The sequence below is a fragment of the Lynx canadensis genome, chromosome E1 (genome assembly GCF_007474595.2).
Source record: "Lynx canadensis isolate LIC74 chromosome E1, mLynCan4.pri.v2, whole genome shotgun sequence".
NCBI lineage: Eukaryota > Metazoa > Chordata > Mammalia > Carnivora > Felidae > Lynx > Lynx canadensis.
The window spans coordinates 14,681,082-14,703,056 of NC_044316.2; the positions used below are offsets into that span (position 1 = coordinate 14,681,082).

At 44.1% G+C, this 21,975-nt stretch overlaps 1 protein-coding gene across 1 annotated transcript in view; it reads left to right on the top strand.

The window, feature by feature from the left end:
• The window catches only part of PRPF8 (pre-mRNA processing factor 8), a 32,291-nt gene that overhangs the window by 6,017 nt on the left and 4,299 nt on the right, over window positions 1–21,975 (top strand). The window contains exons 14-37 of the mRNA XM_030294971.1: window positions 121–250; window positions 646–842; window positions 1,367–1,573; window positions 1,701–1,864; window positions 2,017–2,143; window positions 2,279–2,471; window positions 2,747–2,934; window positions 3,100–3,338; window positions 3,572–3,718; window positions 3,909–4,119; window positions 4,322–4,438; window positions 16,461–16,708; window positions 16,809–16,988; window positions 17,183–17,318; window positions 17,438–17,607; window positions 17,753–17,882; window positions 18,008–18,154; window positions 18,642–18,802; window positions 18,993–19,184; window positions 19,498–19,735; window positions 19,867–19,995; window positions 21,111–21,224; window positions 21,304–21,477; window positions 21,776–21,969. Of these exons, the coding sequence (XP_030150831.1) occupies window positions 121–250; window positions 646–842; window positions 1,367–1,573; window positions 1,701–1,864; window positions 2,017–2,143; window positions 2,279–2,471; window positions 2,747–2,934; window positions 3,100–3,338; window positions 3,572–3,718; window positions 3,909–4,119; window positions 4,322–4,438; window positions 16,461–16,708; window positions 16,809–16,988; window positions 17,183–17,318; window positions 17,438–17,607; window positions 17,753–17,882; window positions 18,008–18,154; window positions 18,642–18,802; window positions 18,993–19,184; window positions 19,498–19,735; window positions 19,867–19,995; window positions 21,111–21,224; window positions 21,304–21,477; window positions 21,776–21,969 (4,133 nt within the window). The remainder of the gene's footprint in view (window positions 1–120; window positions 251–645; window positions 843–1,366; window positions 1,574–1,700; window positions 1,865–2,016; window positions 2,144–2,278; window positions 2,472–2,746; window positions 2,935–3,099; window positions 3,339–3,571; window positions 3,719–3,908; window positions 4,120–4,321; window positions 4,439–16,460; window positions 16,709–16,808; window positions 16,989–17,182; window positions 17,319–17,437; window positions 17,608–17,752; window positions 17,883–18,007; window positions 18,155–18,641; window positions 18,803–18,992; window positions 19,185–19,497; window positions 19,736–19,866; window positions 19,996–21,110; window positions 21,225–21,303; window positions 21,478–21,775; window positions 21,970–21,975) is intronic.

Genomic DNA, 21,975 nt, shown 5'->3' on the forward strand with positions numbered 1-21,975 from the left:
TTGCTTCTTTTCCTTTTATTGTCTTTGATATGTTTCCCATGACCCTACCTGTGCCCAGTTTTCAATTGCTCTCTAAAAGAATTGCTAACTTATTTTCTTGATTTCTGCTTGGGGCCACAGGGCCCTGTAGGGAAGGGCCCTGGCTGTGGCTTCTGGGCTGCAGGCTGGCGGGTCTGGCTGTTTTTCATGCGTGGCATCACCCCTTTGTTGGAGCGGTGGCTAGGCAACCTCCTGGCCCGACAGTTTGAAGGTGAGTGGTTTTCTCTGTGTCCAACATTTTTTTTTTTTTTAAATCCCTTCAAGGGTAGATCATATGTTCCCATTCTGTCCCCTCCCCTTGTTTGAGACTGAGAATCCCTTCCTGCTGGATTGCCTCTAAGTCCCGCTCTTCAGTGATTCTGACTTGGCACTGTGTTTCTTGGGTTTCTCTCCGGGGCCTTGAGGCTATCTTGGATTTGTAGGATGGAAATTCCTCAGAAGCATTGTTGTGACTATCTGAGGTAGCTTGTCTTTTTTGCATGTGCTGGGTGTGTGGACACTTTGTTTATACTTGTTGATTTCAGTGTACCCATGGTTAATGAGGGGACATGATGGTAGAGACTCACTGAGAGCAATGAATCTTGCCTTTAATCAATTCACTTTTAGGCCGACACTCTAAGGGGGTGGCAAAGACTGTAACAAAGCAGCGAGTGGAGTCACATTTTGACCTTGAGCTTCGGGCAGCTGTGATGCATGACATTCTGGACATGATGCCTGAGGGAATTAAACAGAACAAGGCCCGGACGATCCTGCAGCACCTCAGTGAAGCCTGGCGCTGCTGGAAGGCCAACATTCCCTGGAAGGTGGGTGTCACCCCAACTCTGAGAAGGCAGGAACATCATTTTCCTAGGGTTAGGGTTACCGCTCCCGGGGACACCTGGTGAGCTCAATTGATTGAGCATCTGACTCTTGATTTCAGCTCCGGTCATGAACCAGGGTTGTGGGATGGAGCCCTGCATTGGGCTTCTCTCTCCCTCTTCCACTCTCTGTCTGTCTCTTTCTCTCTCTTAAAAGAAAAAAAAAAAAAAACTTTGGGGGGGGGCCGTGCCTGGGTTGCTTAGTTGGTTGAGTGTCTGACATCAGCTTAGGTCATGATCTCACAGTCTGTGTGTTCAAGTCGTGCCTCAGGCTCTGTGCTGACAGCTCAGAGCCTGGAGCCTGCTTCAGTTTCTGTGTCTTCTCTTCTCTTTGCCCCTTGCCCACTCACACTCTTTCTGTCTCAGAAATAAATAAATGTTAAAAATTAAAAAAAGATTATCATTTTCAGACTCCTTTTGGCAGCTATGTGGCTCCTGTCACTTTCTCACTGTGCCTTTTGCACTTTCAGGTGCCTGGGCTGCCAACACCCATAGAGAATATGATCCTTCGATATGTGAAGGCCAAGGCTGATTGGTGGACTAACACTGCCCACTACAACCGAGAACGGATCCGCCGTGGAGCCACTGTGGACAAGACTGTTTGCAAAAAGAACCTGGGCCGCCTCACTCGGCTCTACCTGAAGGCAGAACAGGAGCGGCAGCACAACTACCTGAAGGTTGGGCAGCTTAGGCTGGGCTGGGTGTGGGGAGTGGGCAGGAGAATAGACCGCAGAATTGGGACTATGCCTTGTCCTGTGGGGATTAGGCTACACTGGGGGGCTAATTATCATGTCTCCTTTGCAGGATGGGCCGTACATCACAGCAGAGGAGGCGGTGGCAGTGTATACCACCACTGTGCACTGGCTGGAGAGCCGGAGGTTCTCACCCATCCCGTTCCCCCCACTCTCCTACAAGCATGATACCAAGTTGCTCATCTTGGCCTTGGAGCGGCTCAAAGAAGCTTACAGGTAAAGAGTAGAGAGTGGATTCCTTTGGGAAGGTGAGAGCGGGAAGGACAGCATCATTGTCACAGTCCAAAGAAAGAAGGTTTAGCTTCCGTGGTTTCTGGTTTTGGTTTCCTTCTTGGTTTTTCCATTCATCTTTCCTGTTTCCTTATCAGTGTGAAGTCTCGGTTAAACCAGTCTCAGAGGGAGGAGCTAGGTCTGATCGAGCAAGCCTATGACAACCCCCATGAGGCATTGTCCCGCATCAAACGTCACCTCCTCACTCAGAGAGCCTTTAAAGAAGTGAGTAAGATGCTTCCACCACCCCCGCAAGTTGTCTATTGCTATTCGTTCATGGCACCAAGAGTAGTGGGTTGCTACCAAGAGTAGTAGTAAGTGATTGGTGGATCCGTGTAAGCCAGCTTCCCTGTTCTGCAGGTGGGCATTGAGTTCATGGATCTCTATAGCCACTTGGTGCCGGTTTATGATGTGGAGCCACTGGAGAAGATCACTGACGCCTACCTGGACCAGTACCTGTGGTATGAAGCTGACAAGCGCCGCCTTTTCCCACCATGGATCAAGCCTGCTGACACGGAACCACCCCCTCTGCTTGTTTACAAGTGGTGCCAAGGTAAAGTTTTTCTGGGTTTGCCCTTGGGAATTGAGGTGAGTTGGGTTGATTTGAGGTGAATTGAGTTCTACATTAAAGTTCTCATCCAGGCAGTGTAGCTGACTCTTGCTGCGTAGTGCCAAGGAAATAGTATTGACGTGAAACTGAGCAACGCTGGCACTCCTATCAGTCCACACGTGTGAATGGAGGGCAGTGTGATGAGGTTATGGACTATGGTAGCTACTACAGGATGGGAATTTCTAACCTGCTGGACACCTGTCTTGACTACTTCTCAGGCATCAATAATCTGCAGGATGTGTGGGAGACAAGTGAGGGTGAGTGCAATGTCATGCTGGAATCGCGCTTTGAGAAGATGTATGAAAAGATCGACTTGACCCTGCTTAATAGGCTGCTGCGACTCATTGTAGACCACAACATAGCCGACTACATGACTGCCAAGAACAACGTGGTCATCAACTATAAGGTATGTCTTAGGGGCAGGGTAGCAAGGAATTGGGGAAGGGGTGTGTCTGGCTCCCTGAGTTAGGATTTGCTGAAGGGAGGACAAAAGAGGATAAGCCCCCAGAGAGGCTTCAGACATGGCCTTGGGTTAAGAATTGCCAAGAGTTTGTAAATCTTTTCTTTCTAGGACATGAACCATACAAATTCTTACGGGATCATCAGAGGCCTGCAGTTTGCCTCATTCATTGTGCAGTACTATGGCCTGGTGATGGATTTGCTTGTGTTGGGATTACATCGGGCCAGTGAGATGGCTGGGCCCCCTCAGATGCCAAATGACTTTCTCAGTTTCCAGGATATAGCCACCGAGGCTGCCCACCCCATCCGTCTCTTCTGCAGATACATTGATCGCATACATATTTTCTTCAGGTGAGGACCTTGCCTGGAGTCTTATCTTTGCAGGGCATCAAGACATATGCCCAGCCTCTGGACACAGCTTTTGTTCCTTAGTTGAGGAACTAAGGTTCCTGCTGCTGGATCGGGGCTCTAAAATGGAATGAAGTCCCGTGAGGGGGTGGGGGTTGGAGGTGGGCTCTACAAAGCTGTAGGTCTCATGAGGTTCCAGTTTATTTGGGTCTCAGCCACGCATCTTGCTGGTATAGGTTCACAGCAGATGAGGCTCGGGACCTGATCCAGCGTTACCTGACAGAGCATCCTGATCCCAACAATGAAAATATCGTTGGCTATAATAACAAGAAGTGCTGGCCCCGAGATGCCCGCATGCGCCTCATGAAGCACGATGTCAACTTGTGAGTTTAAGTTGGGGGCTGTGGAAGCTGGAAGGACATTGGTCTGAGGGACCCAGAAAACAGGGAATTTATGACTTTGTGTCCTGTGTGGGAGGAGTGTACTCTGTTAGGATATTGTCAGTCTGGCCTTCTGAGGGAAATTCCTTCAGGTTCCAGGAGACTAATGTGACCATATGTTCCCTGTGAGCAGGGGTCGGGCAGTGTTCTGGGACATCAAGAACCGTCTGCCACGATCAGTGACTACAGTTCAGTGGGAGAACAGCTTCGTATCTGTGTACAGTAAGGACAACCCCAACCTGCTGTTCAACATGTGTGGCTTTGAGTGCCGCATCCTGCCTAAATGCCGCACCAGCTATGAGGAGTTCACTCACAAGGATGGGGTCTGGAACCTACAGAATGAGGTACAGTCCGGAAAGGGGCTAGAAGTAGCATTTCCACCCCCATACCTTCGGGATACATAGGGTGAGGAACATCACACCTTTTCGTTATCAGTCATTTGAGCTTTGTTGGGTGGTAGGGCTTAGTGAGGGGTTGTGGTGTCAGAGTTGGTCCTTGCTCCCATAACAGTATCAGAGACAAATTAACCTTGACCTTGTGATTTAGGTTACTAAAGAGCGGACAGCTCAGTGTTTCCTGCGAGTGGATGATGAGTCAATGCAGCGTTTCCACAACCGCGTGCGTCAGATTCTGATGGCCTCTGGCTCCACCACCTTCACCAAGGTATATAAGTCAGTCAGCCCCAACCTCCTTCACATCCTCTATCCATCTCCTGTCCTTTTGAACTCTTCCCTTGGTTTGCTCTCCTTTTTTCCCAGTTTGGCTCAGTGTACCAGTTTCTATGCTTTATGATATAGAACCTTAGAGTGTCAAATCAACTCAGTTCCTTTCTGAGAATACCCTGTAGGGATTGTCCGTGTGATGACTGAGTTAAGGTAAGAGTAGAAGTGGGATTCTTTAATTGGGACAAAACTTGACGTTTTTTACATCTTCCCAGGGGGCTTATTGTCTATTCATATAGCTCATTTTTTAACCAGTAACTGTGTATGTTAAAAAGCAAGTATAACTAGTATTCATTTTCCCCTTCAGTTGCTTCCAGACACCCACCTGAAGGCAGCTGGAGTTAAGAAAAAATAATCTGGAGATTTGTTAACAGTGCATACCTAAGCTTCTGCGAGGTTTAAAACGTTACCTTGTTCTTCCTGCTGTCTTTCCATGGTGTCGTAAAGGTGCACATAATGTCTTGGCTGATGCTCTCAAGAACATCAATAATGCCAAAAAGAGAAATTCAGGTTCTTACTAGGCTGTGCTCCAAACAGTGCTTTTAAGGATACATTTCTGTATCTCAGTTTTTATGTTTTATGTAAGTAATCTCTATACCCAACTTGGGGCTCAGACTGTTACCTTGAGATCAAGAGTCGCATGCTCTTCTGGCTAGGTCAACCATGAGCCCCTTAGTATTTCTTAACATTTCTTACACATTTTGAATATAGTACAAGGGGAGAGTTTACCTTTTCAGGTCGAAGGGTCAGGTAATAAGAATTCCATAACTCATTCATTCCATTGGTGTTTATTGATAACTACTGCGTTCAAGGCTCTGTGCACACTGCATGTACCTTCGAGCTCACCTACCTAGTTGGAGAGACAAGATCCATAGACAAGAGAACTATACTAGGATGTAGTGTTTATAAAGCTATGGTGTTATTTGGGAATCTGTGAGAACACTCAAGTTAATGACTAGCCCAGTCTGGGAGAAGGAGAGGAGAGTCTTCCTGAAAGAAGTAATGTGTGATGACGTAGATGAGGGAGGGCCTTCCTTCAGCCTTAGGTATGGAGAGGTAACTAGCATGAAATGTGTGGAGCTGTGCAAATTCAGGGTTTACTGGAGTAGGGACTGTTAGGAGATGGGGGCGAGACAGATCACCAAGAGCCAGATCATGGAGGGGATTGCATGGCTTGTTAAGAATCCTGTGAGGGTTTTTTTTTTTTTAATGTTTATTTATTTATTTTGAAAGAGAGCACTTGCACCTGTGTGAGCGGGAGAGGGGCTGAGAGAGAGGGGGAGAGAGAATCTCAAGTGGTTCTGTGCTGTCAGCACAGAGTCTGATGTGGGGCTCGATCTCATGAACTGTGAGATCATAACTTGAGCCAAAATCAAGAGTCAGATGCTTAACCAACTGAGCCTTCCAGGTGTCTAAAGAATCCTACAAGGTTCTTAAGCATGAGAATGATTTTTCCAGCTTTCTGTGTTAGGTCCTTCACTCTTGTAGCTGTGGGGAAGATGGTTTTAGAGAAATTGGGTGGGAGATCAAGTTTGGGGATTTCTGCTTAAGTCCTGATGATAGAGATGAGAGCAGTGAGGAGACAGGAGTAGATCTGAGAAGCAGTTAGCAGGTGAAATCAGCAGCCTCATTTTGGTGGGACGCCATAGGGAAAGGAAAATAACACTCCGTTTTTGGCATGGCTGACTAGGTGGATATCGGCACTGCCAACTGGAAGAGTACAGGAAGAAGAGCAGGTTTAGGAGGGAAGATAAATGGATTTCGTTCAGGATGTAAAAAGTTTGAGGTTCCTAAGAATATCCAGATGGAGCTGTTTGGCAGGCACTTCTTATATCCTCTGTTTTCAATTCCAAGATGAGTGTGTGTGTATGTGTGTGTATATATGTATATGTATGTATATATGCAAATGTATACACACACACGTGTGTGTGTTTTTTCCACCCTAGTGATGCCTATTAAATTGATAATCTCTTAGATTTGCTGTAAAATAGTTTGAGCTTGAAGCTTCAGAGAGAGAAATGAAGTGAGAAAATGAGAGCAGTCAGGGGTAACTTTGAGGCTCCTGTAGGATGTCCAAGTGGAGATATTTTGCAGTCTGAAGCTTGGAGAAGATATCTGGGTTGAAGATGCAGGTTTAGGAGTCTGGTGGTTTAGGAGGTGTTTTAAAACTCAAGAGCGAGCAAGATTTCACAGGGTAAGGAATGAGAAGAGCAGAGGGACAGGTTTGGAACCATAGGATACACTGAGCAACAGCATGGCCAGACTGGGAGAGTGCTGGGTCATGGGAGCCAAGGATGTCAGGAATTGGGGCGGGCATTTAACAGTGTCAGTTGCCTAAGAGTCTTTCAGTTAGATAAGGCCTGAAAAGTATCCATTGGATTTGGCAGTCAGGACGTCATTGGTGACCTTAGCAAGAGCTGTTTCAGAAATAGTGGGGATAGAAGCCAGATTGCAGTGGGTGAGGCTTTATGGGAAGTGAGGGAGTGGAGACAGCAAGGACCGACAAATTGCCAGAGCTAGAAAAAGAGGAAGGGCATGAGATGCCACCTAGAGGGAGATATAGGTCAAGGCAGTATTTTTAAATGGTATTGAGTGAAGAATGTTCTAATTAGGAAGGAGCCAGGAGCAGTTCAGGGTGCAGTAGACCAGTGTAGTAAGTGATGGAGCAGCGTTCCCCAGAGTTGAGTGGGGGCAGAGTAAAGGGGAAGCAGAGGAAACCCTCCTCTAAACCTAAAAGAAAAGAGGTCTGGATATATGTGAATGTAAGGTTGAGTGGGAAGTTATAACAAATACTGAATTTTTCAGCTTTGCCTGGGTTGGTCACAGTGGTGAGGGTATGATACAGTTTTTGAAGAAACTGTGTGCTCCAGGTGGGTTTCAAGAAAATAGAAGACAGCTGTGAGTGTGAGTTCTTCCCAGAAGCACTCAGCTACTCAGTGACAGGATGGGCAAAGTGGATATATTCTATTGGTAGTTCAGGTTTTGGGGTTTTGCTGTAGGACTGTTGTGGAGTGGTAAGGGATTGAATGCAGGAGAATCAAGAGTGCTGGCCCCTGTTGGGATCCTGGATTATTGGGGGTAGCGGGGAGTGAGTAGGAAGAGACTAGAAGAGGCCAGTGGTCTTGAGTTGTAGGGATCAAGGGAGTAGATGTGTGAGAGGTGAGAGCCTGAGTAATGTCAGAGATTAGGGAGGCGATTTACTATAGTGGGTAGAAGTCAGATTGGAGTTCAGATCATAGCTCTGTCACATAACTAGTTGAGATCTTGGATAAGTCACCCACTTTGGGCCTCAGTTCTCTCTATAGAATGGGGATACCAATGATGGGGTGCCTGGCTGGCTCGGTAGAACATGGAACTCTTGATCTCGGGGTTGTGAGTTTGAGTCCCATGTTGGGTGTAGAGATTATGTAAGTAAATACACTTTTTAAAAAAAATGGGAGGCAAACCATAAGAGACTCTAAAAAACAGAGAACAAACTGAGAATTTTGGAGGGGTGTTGGGTGGGGAGATGTGCTAAATGGGGGTGGGCACTGGGTGTTCTGTGTAAGTGATGAATCACTAAATTGTCCTGAAACCATTATTATACTATATGTTAACTTGGGTTTAAATAACATTTCAAAAAAGTAAATTAAACCAAGAATACTGGGGCACCTGGGTGGCTCAGTCAGTTAAGCGTCCGACTTCAGCTCAGGCCATGATCTCACAGTTTGTGGGTTTGAGCCCCGCATCAGGCTCTGTGCTGATAGTTTAGAGCCTGGACCCTGCTTTGGATTCTGTGTCTCCTTCTATCTCTGCTCCTCCCCGCCTTGTGCTCTGTCTCTCAAAAATAAATAAACGTAAAAGAAAAAACAAAAAACAGGAATACTGATGTATTACCTAGCTCTGAGGGCTTATTGTGAGAATGAAATAGCAAATGTAATAAGTTAAATTATTCAGTAAATTGTTCAGTAAATGTTTGCTCTCATCAAGTAGAGGGATCCGGGTTTTGATCAGGTAGTAGAATATTGGAATTTGTTTCCTGAGGTGTGTTAAGGTAAAATAGTTCTTGTAACACTTCCAAGGTTGATAATAGAAGGGAAGCATCCATTAGGGTGAGAGGTGGCTGGACCTTGTGGCCCTGTTCTTGTCCTCTAAAATTGGACTCTTGCAGTCATTGCCACCACTGCCACTTTAGGTGCTCTCACCATCCTTGCTTTTGGGTGTGTGCAGCACACTAGCCCAAGCGTGCAGGCAGGGACCCTTCTCTTCGGTCCCAGTGGGAGCTAGAAAATAAGGCTGGAACGTTTAAGCAGGGCTTTCATAAGGGCCAGGCATAACCGGGAAAACAGAGATGGGCATAGATAGTCTGACTTACAAGGTGCAGCCTACTTAGCTTCAGGTTCCGAAGGGCCTTACTGCTGCCTTCCTGCCTCTTTCACTGCCTTCCCAACACGGCAGGCCCTGTTTCCCTCACCAAGGTGTCCCTTTCACCATGTCCGGATGACTTGAAGTCTAAAGCCTGAGGCAAAGGCCTCAAGAGAACATCTTTGCCTGGCAGGAGATGTATTTCTCTGTTCTTTTTTTTGAGTTTCGTTTTGACTTCTATTTCACATTATTTATTTTGAGACTTAATTTTTTAAAACAATTCAAAAAAGGGCACCTGGGTGGCTCAGTCAGTAAAGTGTCTGACTTCGACTCGGGTCATAATCTCACGATTCATGAGTTTGAGCCCCATGTTGGGCTCTGTGCTGACAGCTCGGAGCCTGGAGCCTGCTTCAGAATCTATGTCTCCCTCTCTCCATGCCTCTGTCTCTCTCAAAAATAAATAAATGTTAAATTAAAAAAATTTTTTTAAAAACTAAAACAATTTTAGTTTTATAGTGAAATTGAGAGGGAGGGACAGACTTTTCATGAACTCCCTGTCCCCGTACATGCAAGCCTCCCCTATTAACATCACGCACCAGAGTGGTACGTTTTTTACCAAGAATAAACCTACACTAATGCATCATGATCATCCAAAAGCCATAGTATACTTTCGGGTTCCATCTTGGTGATATATATTCTGTGGGTTTGGATAAATGTATAATGACATAATCGATTATTAAAACATACAGAGTGTTTTTGCTACCGTAAAAATACTAACAAGACCTAGAAAATATCTAGAATCCTGTTGTCCTAACATCAGTTTTTATTTTTCCACATTCGTTTCGGGTCATGAGGTGTGTTGAGCAAGTTGTAGAAGTTGAATTTGTTTCTTTTATGAAGACTTAAAGGCATAATGAGTGTAAAGTTCTTAACCTTGGTACCTAGCACATGTAGTCACTGATGCATTTTCTTTCCTGCCTCCCTGAATCCCCAGCAACTCTGGCTATTCTTCTTTTTTTTTTAAGGCTTTTTTGTTTGTTTGTTTTTTATGTTTTATTTACTGATTTTTTTTTTTTTTAATTTTTTTTTTCAACGTTTATTTATTTTTGGGACAGAGAGAGACAGAGCATGAACGGGGGAGGGGCAGAGAGAGAGGGAGACACAGAATCGGAAACAGGCTCCAGGCTCTGAGCCATCAGCCCAGAGCCTGACGCGGGGCTCGAACTCACGGACCGCGAGATCGTGACCTGGCTGAAGTCGGACGCTTAACCGACTGCGCCACCCAGGCACCCCTATTTACTGATTTTTGAGAGAGAAAGAGAGCAGGGGTTGGGGGGGCGGAGAGGGAATTCCAAGCCCCAAGTGTGGAGCGTGACATGGGGCTCCAGCTCACAAACTGTGAGATTATTACCTGAGCTGAAATCAAGAGTTGGATGCTTAACCGACTGAGCCGCCCAGGGACCTGCTATTGTAAAGGAATGTAGAATACTCCTGTTATTCGTAAAGGACTGTGGTACTTCTTGGGAATTCAGACTTACTCCCCTCCAGGAATAAAGCACTGGTAACTGCAGAATACAACTGGTGTGTTTTGTGATAAAAACCATGCAGCTGGCAGTTCCTAGAGCCAATTACAGTCGAAGAGCTTACTGAGCCTCACAGTTGTCCTACTCAAGTCTGTTTGACTTTACTCCCAGATCCAGCCCATTCTGGCCCATGGCCTTCCTTTCTGTTTGTCTGTTGTCTTCGTTGGTTCATCTTGAGTACAAGCTAGATGCTCAGTGTAGCTTTTGTGATTTGGTTCACGCTGTTACCTAACTCTAGAAAGTCCCTTTTTTTTTTTTTTTAAACGTTTATTTATTTTTGAGACAGAGAGAGACAGAGCATGAATGGGGGAGGGTCAGAGAGAGAGGGAGACACAGAATCGGAAGCAGGCTCCAGGCTCCGAGCTGTCAGCACAGAGCCCAACACGGGGCTCGAACTCACGGACCGTGAGATCATGACCTGAGCCGAAGTCAGATGCTCAACCGACTGAGCCACCCAGGCGCCCCTAGAAAGTCCCTTTTATCTTGCCTATCTGAAGACGGCTATTTGCTCAAGACTAATTTCCATGGTTACTCCAGCCAATGTGATCTTGCACTTCAGTAATTGTCCAGAAAACATAGTCCTTACCTTAAAATCTTGATTATATCATTTGGTATTTTGTAGTTTGCCTTTTTTTTTTTTTTTTTTAATCTTAAAGAACCAGCTTTGGTTTCATTGATTTTTCTCTGTTCTGTTTGTTTTCAAAATGCTCTTATAGTATTTTTCCTTTTGTTTACAGTTGGGTGTAATTTGCTTTAAAGTTTTCTGGTTTAAGGTAAAAAGATCAATTTGGGATCTTTTTAAATATAAGCATTCACTGCTATAAATTTCCTTCTTAGTACTACTTCAAGCTGCATCCCTCAAATTTTGATTAAGTTGGGTTATTTTCATTCAGTTAAAAATATTTTCTAATTTCCCTTGAGAGTTTTTATTTTACCCATATGTTATTTAGAAGCATGCTGTTTAGGGGTGCCTGGGTGGCTCAGTTAGTTAAGTGTCTGTCTTGAGCTCAGGTCATGATCTTGTAGTTTGTGGTTTTGAACCCCGTGTGGGGCTCTGTGCTGACAGCTCAGAGCCTGGAGCTTCCTTCAGATTCTGTTTCCCTCTCCCTCTGCCCTTCCCCCTGCTTGTGCTCTGTCTCTCAAAAATAAACAAACATTAAAAAATTAAAAAAAAAAAATAGAAGTATGCTGTTTAATTTTAAAATATTTGAGGGTTTTCCAGATATTTTTGTTATTAGTTGCTAGTAATTGTTATAGTCAGAAAACATACTTTTTATGATCTTCGTTTTTCCAGATGTCTTAATACTTGTTTTATGGTTGTGAACTTGAAAAGAATCTGTATTCTGCTTTTGGGTAGAGTGTTTTATAAATGTTAGTTAGGTCCAGTAGGTTGAATGATTGTGTTGTTCAAGTCTTTGTATATTTGTAATGACTTTTTTGTCTACTGTCAATTACTGAGAGAAGAGTCTTGGAAATCTCCAACTATAATTGCGGATTTATTTATTTCCTCTTTCAGGTCCATTTTTTTGTGGTTGGGGTTTTTTTGTTTTGTTTGTGGAAGGGGTTATTCAGAGACACAGTTAACTTTATTAGAGACATCCAAACTTTTAGCATAAAGCCACGTGACATTTTTCAAGAAAATTATATATTTTTTGAGCATGAAGAATTTCTGAAGTTCAGAAATCTGGAATTCTTAAAATACTTAGAACAAAATTACTCACATAGGTTGTAATTGTATAAAAAGGCAAATAAATGATCAGGATGTTTTGTTGAACATAATTGAAAGTTGGGCAAAATGTATTGGCTTGCAGATGGAAAACCAACAAGGAATTCATCTAAGATATTAGGCTTAGGGGAGAGGGGAGCCATTGCATTGATATCAAAATGCAAACTGACAAACCTTTTGTCCAAGGAACATTGAACCTGCATACAAATGATGACCAGGGGAGTGTGCCAGATGGAGTGTTGTCATGTACCTAAAGAGACAGCTGAACTTAGAATTGGGCCTTACAGTGGAAACACATAGATACTTCTGTACATACAAGCAACTCTGTTGATACCCTGAAAGGAATATGTAGTGTTCATGATTATTTTTGAGTTTTCTGCTTCAACATCCACCTGTTTTTACTTTATATAAACAGTTTAGAAGCTCTGTAATTAGGTATGAAATGTATTTAGGGTTAACATATATACATATACATATTTTTTTTTTAACACTCTTCAAACATTTTGGTGGGGGTGGGGGGGAAGAGGGGGAGAGAGAGAATCCCAAGCTGTCTCCACACTGTCAGCGCAGAGCCCAATGTTGGGCTCAAAACCAAGAGTTGGATGCTTAACTGACGGAGCCATCCAGGTGCCCCAAGTATTATTATATCTTCTTAATTGACTTTCTTATCATTATGAAATGTTCTTAATTCATGGTAATATTTTCTGTCCTAAAGTCTGCTTTGTCTGATAGTAGTGCTACTCAGACTTTGTGTTTGCATGGGTGTCTTTTTTCATCTTTAAGCTTTTTTTTATTTAAAAAAAAAAATACATGTGTTTTATATTTATTCATTTTTGAGAGAGAGAGAGAGCACGAGCGGGGGAAGGGCAGAGAGAGAGGGATACACAGAATCTGAAGCACGCTCCAGGCTCCAACCTGTCAGCACAGAGCCTGATGTGGGGCTCGAACTCACAAACGTGAGATCGTGACCTGAGCCGCAGTCGGATGCCCAACTGACTGAGCCACCCAGGCGCCCCAGATTTTCTTTTTCTTTTATTTATTTATTTATTTATTTATTTATTTATTTATTTATTATTTTTATTTTTTTTTTTAATTTTTTTAAACATTTTTTTTTTTCTTCAACGTTTTATTATTTTTGGGACAGAGAGAGACAGAGCATGAACGGGGGGGGGGCAGAGAGAGAGGGAGACACAGAATCGGAAACAGGCTCCAGGCTCTGAGCCATCAGCCCAGAGCCCGACACGGGGCTCGAACTCACGGACCTCGAGATCGTGACCTGGCTGAAGTCGGACGCTTAACCGACTGCGCCACCCAGGCGCCCCAGATTTTATTTTTCTTAAGTAATCTCTACACCCAACGTAGGGCTTGAACTCCTAACCCTAAGGTCAAGAGTGGCATGCTTCATGCTCCACCAGCCGAGCCAGCCAGGCACCCTGAGTGGGCTTGTTTATTTCACTCTTTGCTTAGTAACTACATTTTTTTTTTTTTTTAAGATTTATTTTTAAGGAATCTCTACACCCAACATGAAGCTCAAACTTACAACCCCGAGACCAAGGGTTGCATGCTCTAATGACTGAGCCAGCCAGGCGCCCCTACGCTTTTTCTTTTTTTTTTTTTTAATTGGTTGCTCTGTACATCACTGACTTACCATGGTCTACTGTCACCATTAGTCTTCTACTAAGATCACTTTACATATAGTGTAAGAACCACACATTACACTTCCATTTTCCCCTTCATTCTTTGTAGTATTTTTGTCATATGTTTTAACTTTACCTGTATTATAAATACATTACTTTGTTGCTAATTTTGTTCTAAACAGACTTTATTTTTTTACAGAAACTACAAAATGAGCAAAAATATCTTTTACATTTTACTCACATACTTTTTCTGGTATTCTCTGTTACTTGATGTAGATCCAGATTTCCATCTGGTGTTGTTTTCATGGTGCTTAAAGAATTTCCTTTAACATTTCTTATAGTAATGATCTATTGGCAGTGAATGCATTCTGCTTTTGTCTGTCTGGGAAAGTGTTTATTTTGTCTAATTTCTGTTAATGTAAATCATTGTTTTCTTTTGCAGTTTTACAGAGTCATTCCATCGGTGTATTTTTTTTATTTCAGATATTATGATTTTCATCTCTGGAAAGTTCCATCGAGGTGTTTAGTATCTTCTCTCCTTATTATGTTCATATGTTCCTTTATATACTCCAGTGTAATTATAAGATTTTTTAAATGCTGTTTTATAGTCCTTGGTTACTAATTTTATCACCTGTGTTATTGCTAGGTCTATTTCTATTGATTGATTTTTCTTCTGGTTATGGTTAATTCATTCTTTTTGCATGAATGATCATTTTTATTACATGCTAGAAATTTTGAATTTTACATTATTTATAGGTTTTGTTATGTTTTGTTAAAGAGTATTGAGTTGTGTTCTGGTGTGCAGTTCAGTAACTTGTGGGTTAGTTTGGTCCTTTGAAGGCTTGCTTTTAAGTGTAGTTATGGCAACTCTATAGCACCCTTTGTTCTGGGGCTAATGAACCTCTGCTGCTGGGTTGATAACCTTCTGGGGACTCTACCCAATTCCCATGTATTACAGGTTCTCTCTAGTTGGCTGGTGGGAACACAAACTGCTGCCAACCTTATATGACCTGTGGGACTTGCTCAGCTTTCTGATCTCGGGTGTTCTTGGAGTTTTACTCCATACACATTGGTACTCATCCAAAATCATGGGGAATCCCTTCATGGATCTCCAGAAATCTCTTTTGGAGACCTTGCTTCTCTCCAGTACCTCTGCCCCACAAATTGTAGCTGCCTTGGCCTCCTGAATTCTAATCTTGATCTCTTCAATTGAGCGAGACTATTGGGCCCTGTTTCTGTTACTCCTCTATGTGTATGCTGCAGCTTAGAAACTCGGCAGTAAGTTGTGGGGGACAGTCGTGGAGTTGACTTCATTTGTTTCCTTTTCCTCAAGGGTCATGGCCCTTAGGCCTATGTTGCCTATTTGTCGGTTATCTGAAGATACTGTTTTATATCTTTTGTTCAGTTTTCTAGTTGTTTATAGTAGAAGGCAATTTCTGTGGCCCCATTAGTTTTTATTTCCTCTATTAATTTTTAGTAGTTTTTCTCATCCCTTTTTCTCCCCCACCCACCCCAGGATTACTTACTATATTTGCTCTTAAGTGTTTATATTGCCTTAGTTGATTTTTTTATTGAGATGAAATTCACATTGTAAAAAAAAAAAAAAGTACAGTTCCGGGACACCTGGTGGCTCAGTCGGTTAAGCGTCCAACTCTTGACTTCGGCTCAGGTCAGGATCTCAAAGTTCATGAGTTTGAGTCCCACGTTGGGCTTTGTGCTCACAGCACGAAGTCTGCTTCAGATCCTCTGTCTCCCTCTTTGCTTTGTGGCCCTCTCTTGCTCACACACCCTCTCTCTCAAAAATAGATAAACGTTAAACATTTTTTTAATAAAAATTAAAATAATGAAATGTACAGTTCTTTGGTTTTCGGTATATTTATAAAATTGTGCACCTGTCCCCACTAATTCTAGAATATTTTCATTACCCCAGAAAGAAACCCTGTATCCATTAGCAGTCATTTGCTCCCCATTGCTCCCCACCATTCAGCTCCTGGCAAGCATGAGTGTACTTTCTGTCTATATGGATTTGCCTGTTCTGGATATTTCATACAAATGGAATTGTACAATATGTGACCTTTTTTGGTCTGGTTTCTTTCACCTAACATGTTTTCAAGATTCATCTACATTGTGGCATGTATTAATACTTGAAGAATCCTTTTCACAGGTGAATAATATTCTGTTATACGGATATACCATATTTTGTTTATCTTTGTCAGTTGGTGGACATTTGAGTTTTTTCTACTTTTTGGCTGTTATGAATAATGTTTTCATGAACACTTGGTACAGATTTTTGTGCAGATGAATGTTTTCATTTCTCTGGGTTATATACTTAAGAGTAGAATTACTGGATCACACAGCAATTCTGTTTAACCTTTTAAGCTACCAGGTTGTTATTCAAAGTGATTGTACCAGTACACGTTCCCACCAGCAATAGTAGAGGAGTGTTCCATTTTCTTCACATTCTTGCTAACAGTTGTCACTGTTCTGTAGCCATTCCTGTGGGTGTTAAACAGATTTTCCAGTGGTTTTGACTTACGTATACTTCCCTAATGACACTGAGCTCAAGTCTTCCTTGAGAACTAGGAAGAGTGTAATCAACTGGGCCAAGTAGTCCCCACCACTTGTCCCCTCCCATGGCTCACCTATAATTTACCTTTTCCCCACTGTTTTCAGATTGTGAATAAGTGGAACACCGCTCTTATTGGCCTTATGACATATTTTCGGGAAGCTGTAGTGAACACCCAGGAGCTCCTGGACTTGCTAGTGAAGTGTGAGAACAAGATCCAGACACGTATCAAGATTGGCCTCAATTCCAAGATGCCGAGTCGTTTCCCTCCTGTTGTGTTCTATACCCCTAAGGAGTTGGGTGGACTTGGCATGCTCTCAATGGGCCATGTACTCATCCCCCAGTCTGACCTCAGGTAGGACTTGCTTGAAAACCTTCTAGATCCTGAGGGAAGGGGATGTTTCTTTACTTTTAGGTTTTATTTTTTCTCTAATCTTGGTTGTGCCCCCAAACAGGTGGTCCAAGCAGACAGATGTAGGTATCACACACTTTCGTTCAGGAATGAGCCATGAAGAAGACCAGCTGATTCCCAACTTGTACCGCTACATACAACCATGGGAGAGCGAGTTCATTGATTCTCAGAGGGTCTGGGCTGAGTATGCACTGAAGAGACAAGAGGCCATTGCTCAGAACAGGTACACATCCAGGAAGACATAGCAGTCCTGTCAGGGGTGTGCAGCCTTGCATGGAGGTCAGGAACAGAGCGTGCTGTATTTTAATGGAGACCAGGGAAGTAGGTTCTACATCTGACCCATCGGTCCTTGGCCAGGGAGGAATGCTAAATAAACTTTGTGTGAGCACATATTTGACTTCAGTGTTTTTTTGACAGACGACTGACCTTAGAAGATCTAGAGGATTCATGGGATCGTGGCATTCCTCGAATCAACACCCTTTTCCAGAAGGACCGGCACACGTTGGCGTATGATAAAGGCTGGCGTGTTCGAACTGACTTTAAGCAGTACCAGGTACATGGAGGGGATAGTACAGAGATTTCCCCTGCATTAGAGGAACCCACGGCTGTGCCAGGAATCTGGCTGGGGCAGTAGGCTCCCAGAAGCTTGATGGTGCTTGCTTTGCCATCTAGGTCTTGAAGCAGAACCCTTTCTGGTGGACACACCAGCGGCATGATGGGAAGCTCTGGAACCTGAACAACTACCGTACAGACATGATCCAGGCCCTGGGTGGTGTGGAAGGCATTCTGGAACACACACTCTTCAAGGGCACTTACTTCCCTACCTGGGAGGGGCTTTTCTGGTGAGGATTCTCGTCTCCCCTTACGGTAACCTGTCATAACCCTCTGAGCTCATCCCTATTGTGCCTTTGTGTTCTGTGGCGTTTACCAGAGACCAGTGCTCTGGGAGATGGCAGGGTATCACTTTACCTGGTCTCTTTTTCCCAGGGAGAAGGCCAGTGGTTTTGAGGAGTCTATGAAGTGGAAGAAGCTAACCAATGCTCAGCGATCGGGATTGAACCAGATTCCCAATCGTAGATTCACCCTCTGGTGGTCCCCAACCATCAACCGAGCCAATGTGAGTTGTGATTGCTAGACCTGGAAGACAGGAAGCTAAAAACAAGAGTTTGTGTTTCCTTCATTGTGTCCTGAAAACAAGTGTCTTGATGTCTGGGTTCACTTTCACTCTCTTTTTCCGGTCAGGTATATGTAGGCTTTCAGGTGCAGCTGGACCTGACAGGTATCTTTATGCATGGCAAGATCCCCACACTGAAGATCTCTCTCATCCAGATCTTCCGAGCTCACTTATGGCAGAAGATCCACGAGAGCATTGTGATGGACTTATGTCAGGTGGGCCAGAAGTGAGGGGAGAGGGTACCATGAGAAGTCAGGTCAGCTCGGGCTCAGTCAGTTAAACATTTGACTCTTGGTCTTGGCCCAGGTCTTGAGTCACGGTTGTGAGTTCAAACTCCACCTTGGGCTCTGTGCTGGGTATGGAGCCTACTTAAAGAGAAAAGAAAAAAAGGAAAACTGTATTTGGGGTGCCTGGATGGCTCAGTCAGTTAAGGACTCTTGATCTCAGGTCATGATTTCAGAGTCATGAATGCAAGCCCTACATTGCGCTCCATGCTGGATATGACGCCTACTTTTAAAAAAAAAGAAAGAAAGAAAGGAAAAGAAATGAAAAAGCTCACTCTTGGTATGGGAAGTCCACCTTGGAAGCACCAAGGAGGAGACCTGCATTGTGGTGCCAGGTGCCACATTATCTGGACTCCTACAAGTCTCGTTCTAAGTGGGCTCCCATAAGCAGTCATAACCTTTCTACCTTTGCCTTCAGGTATTTGATCAGGAACTGGATGCACTAGAAATTGAGACAGTACAAAAGGAGACAATTCACCCCCGAAAGTCCTATAAGATGAATTCTTCCTGTGCAGATATTCTGCTTTTTGCCTCCTATAAGTGGAATGTCTCCCGGCCCTCATTGCTGGCAGACTCCAAGTAAGTGCATTATATAACACAGCCCTTGGCATCCAAGAAGCTTGTTTACTATTCTACCTGTGCTACTTTGGAAACTTTCCTTTTCTTTTTGAGAGTTAGATGTAGCGATTGAGAGTTCATGTAGTTGTTGGACATTGGTTGTGTCAGTGGCTTCCTGACGCCTGGATTCCTAACCTCTTTCCACCCTCAGGGATGTGATGGACAGTACCACCACTCAGAAGTATTGGATTGATATCCAGTTGCGCTGGGGGGACTATGACTCCCATGACATTGAACGCTATGCCCGGGCCAAGTTCCTGGACTACACCACAGACAACATGAGTATCTATCCTTCACCCACTGGTGTGCTCATTGCCATTGACCTGGCCTATAACCTGCATAGGTAAGTTGGTGTTCAGAAGCATGTATGTAATGTCAGCCCCATACTTTATTTTTAAATTTTATTTATTTGAGTAAACTCTGTGGCCAGTCTGGAGCTCAAACTCAACAACTCTGAGATCAAGAGTCACATGTTCTACTGACTGCACCAGCCAGGCACCCCAGTCGGCCCCATACTTTAATGTACACGTTTTTTTAGTTTGCCTGTATGGCCCTTTACTCTTCTGGGTCATTGACCTTTTCTTCTTGCCTCTGTGTACATGGGCAGACACTTGTCAGCCTGGTCTTCACTCTTCTTGACTCTTCTATTCTCATAGTGCCTATGGAAACTGGTTCCCAGGCAGCAAGCCTCTCATACAGCAGGCCATGGCCAAGATCATGAAGGCAAACCCTGCCTTGTATGTGTTACGTGAACGGATCCGCAAGGGGCTGCAGCTCTATTCATCTGAGCCCACTGAGCCCTATCTGTCCTCTCAGAACTATGGTGAGCTCTTCTCCAACCAAATTATCTGGTTTGTGGATGACACTAATGTCTACAGAGTGACTATTCACAAGGTGAGAATTAGAAACAACCTAGGGGTGTGGGACTGTATATGCCTGTGAGAGGGTGATGAGGCAAATGTGTGCATATGGGAAGGTAGGGTGGATGTGTCTAGGCCGCACTAACTGATGATATCATTCTTTAGACCTTTGAAGGGAATTTGACAACCAAACCTATCAATGGGGCCATCTTCATCTTCAATCCACGCACAGGGCAGCTGTTCCTCAAGATAATCCACACATCTGTGTGGGCTGGACAGAAGCGTCTGGGGCAGGTGAGCTGGTTAAAGGGTAGAGAGGCTGTGGAACCTTGCTGCCCCTTTTTCTTTGGGGAGCAGGGAGCCAGGGCACATCCTCCTGTTTCTCTCTGTGAGAGATTATGTCTCATTTGAACCTTTGCTCCAAATTACTTAACTTGGGGAGTACTCTACAGGGGGCCCAGCAGTATGTGAGGTCCTTCATTACCTACCAGTTGGTCTCTGTGTTTCTTGCATCTCCCATCTCTAACCTACCTTGAACAAGACTACCAAGAATCATCTTTCTAAAGGGAACCAAGTATGCTTAAGACCTCATTTTTGCCAAATCTCTACCTCTATCTATCTAACTCTTTTTTTGCTGAATTAACTATTTTCTGGCTTCCTAGACACTTGATAATTTGGCTGAGCTACCACCTGTCCACCCATGGTTTCTCTTCCTTTAAAACCTGCTTCCTGGGGCACCTGGGTGGCTCAGTCGGTTGAGCGGCCGACTTCAGCTCAGGTCATGATCTCGCGGTCTGTGAGTTCAAGCCCCGCGTCGGGCTCTGTGCTGACAGCTCAGAGCCTGGAGCCTGTTTCCGATTCTGTGTCTCCCTCTCTCTCTGCCCCTCCCCTGCTCATGCTCTGTCTCTGTCTCAAAGATAAATAAAACATTAAAAAAAAATTTTTTTTTAATGAAAATAAAAAAATAAATAAAACCTACTTCCTCCTAGTGTCCCCAAACTCTGACATCCATTTCCACTTCTGTGGCTTTGCTCATGTATCTTTCTTTCTAGAATGATCTCTCCTCTTTACTCTGTTAATCAAGTCTTCCTTATCCCTTAAGACCTGTTTCTTTGTATAGCTTTTTATCAGTTTTAGCCTTAATTTATTTTGTCCCAGACACTTGGTATTATATAATCAAATACCGGCTTGTGGTATATCTTGGGTGAGTTTTGTCTGGCCAGCTAGGTTGAAAAACCCTTTTGGGCAAAGCCATCTGACACTTCTTTTGCACCTCCAAAGTACCTAACATTCAGTAGCGGTGTGCAACAGAAAGATAGGTTGATTATCTCAAGACCTAGGCTGTTTTGTTCTAGTTGACCTGTGGTGATAGACACTCAATTTCCATTTCCTCCCCTCTTCCTTTTTAGCTGGCTAAGTGGAAGACGGCTGAGGAGGTGGCTGCCCTGATCCGATCTCTGCCTGTGGAGGAGCAGCCCAAGCAGATCATTGTCACTAGGAAGGGCATGCTGGACCCATTGGAGGTGAGAGGTGGATGAGGTAGAAGAAAGGAGGGCTGAGACGTATAGGCTATTTCTAATCTTGGACTTGATCTTGTCTCAGGTGCACTTGCTGGACTTCCCCAATATTGTGATCAAAGGATCGGAGCTCCAGCTCCCTTTCCAGGCTTGTCTCAAGGTGGAAAAGTTTGGGGACCTCATCCTTAAAGCCACTGAACCCCAGATGGTTCTTTTTAATCTCTATGATGACTGGCTCAAGACTATCTCATCTTATACGGTATGAAACTACCTAACAAAGAAGGTCACTCTAAGAGGAGTGGGTTTGGGGTCATAAGACAATCTTGTGCCTTCCTTAAGTTTTCCCCAGGTCCCCTATGGGGCCATTTTCACATCTTCAGCCTGTGGATGAGACAGCAATTCTGTGCTCTGCATAAAAAGTTGACTGGGAGAGCGGTGGAGGCTCTACCTTAGAGTTTGAAATCAATTTCTGGGTTCCCTGAAAGAACAGAATCGAGGAAACGGGGAGGACCTCAGTGTCTGACCCCCCCGCCCTTTGTTGCCATACCTCTTCTCAGGCTTTCTCCCGCCTCATCTTGATTCTGCGTGCCCTGCACGTGAACAATGACCGGGCGAAGGTGATCCTGAAGCCAGACAAGACGACCATTACAGAGCCACACCATATCTGGCCCACTCTGACTGACGAGGAGTGGATCAAGGTGGAAGTGCAGCTCAAAGATCTGATCTTGGCCGACTACGGCAAGAAAAACAAGTGAGC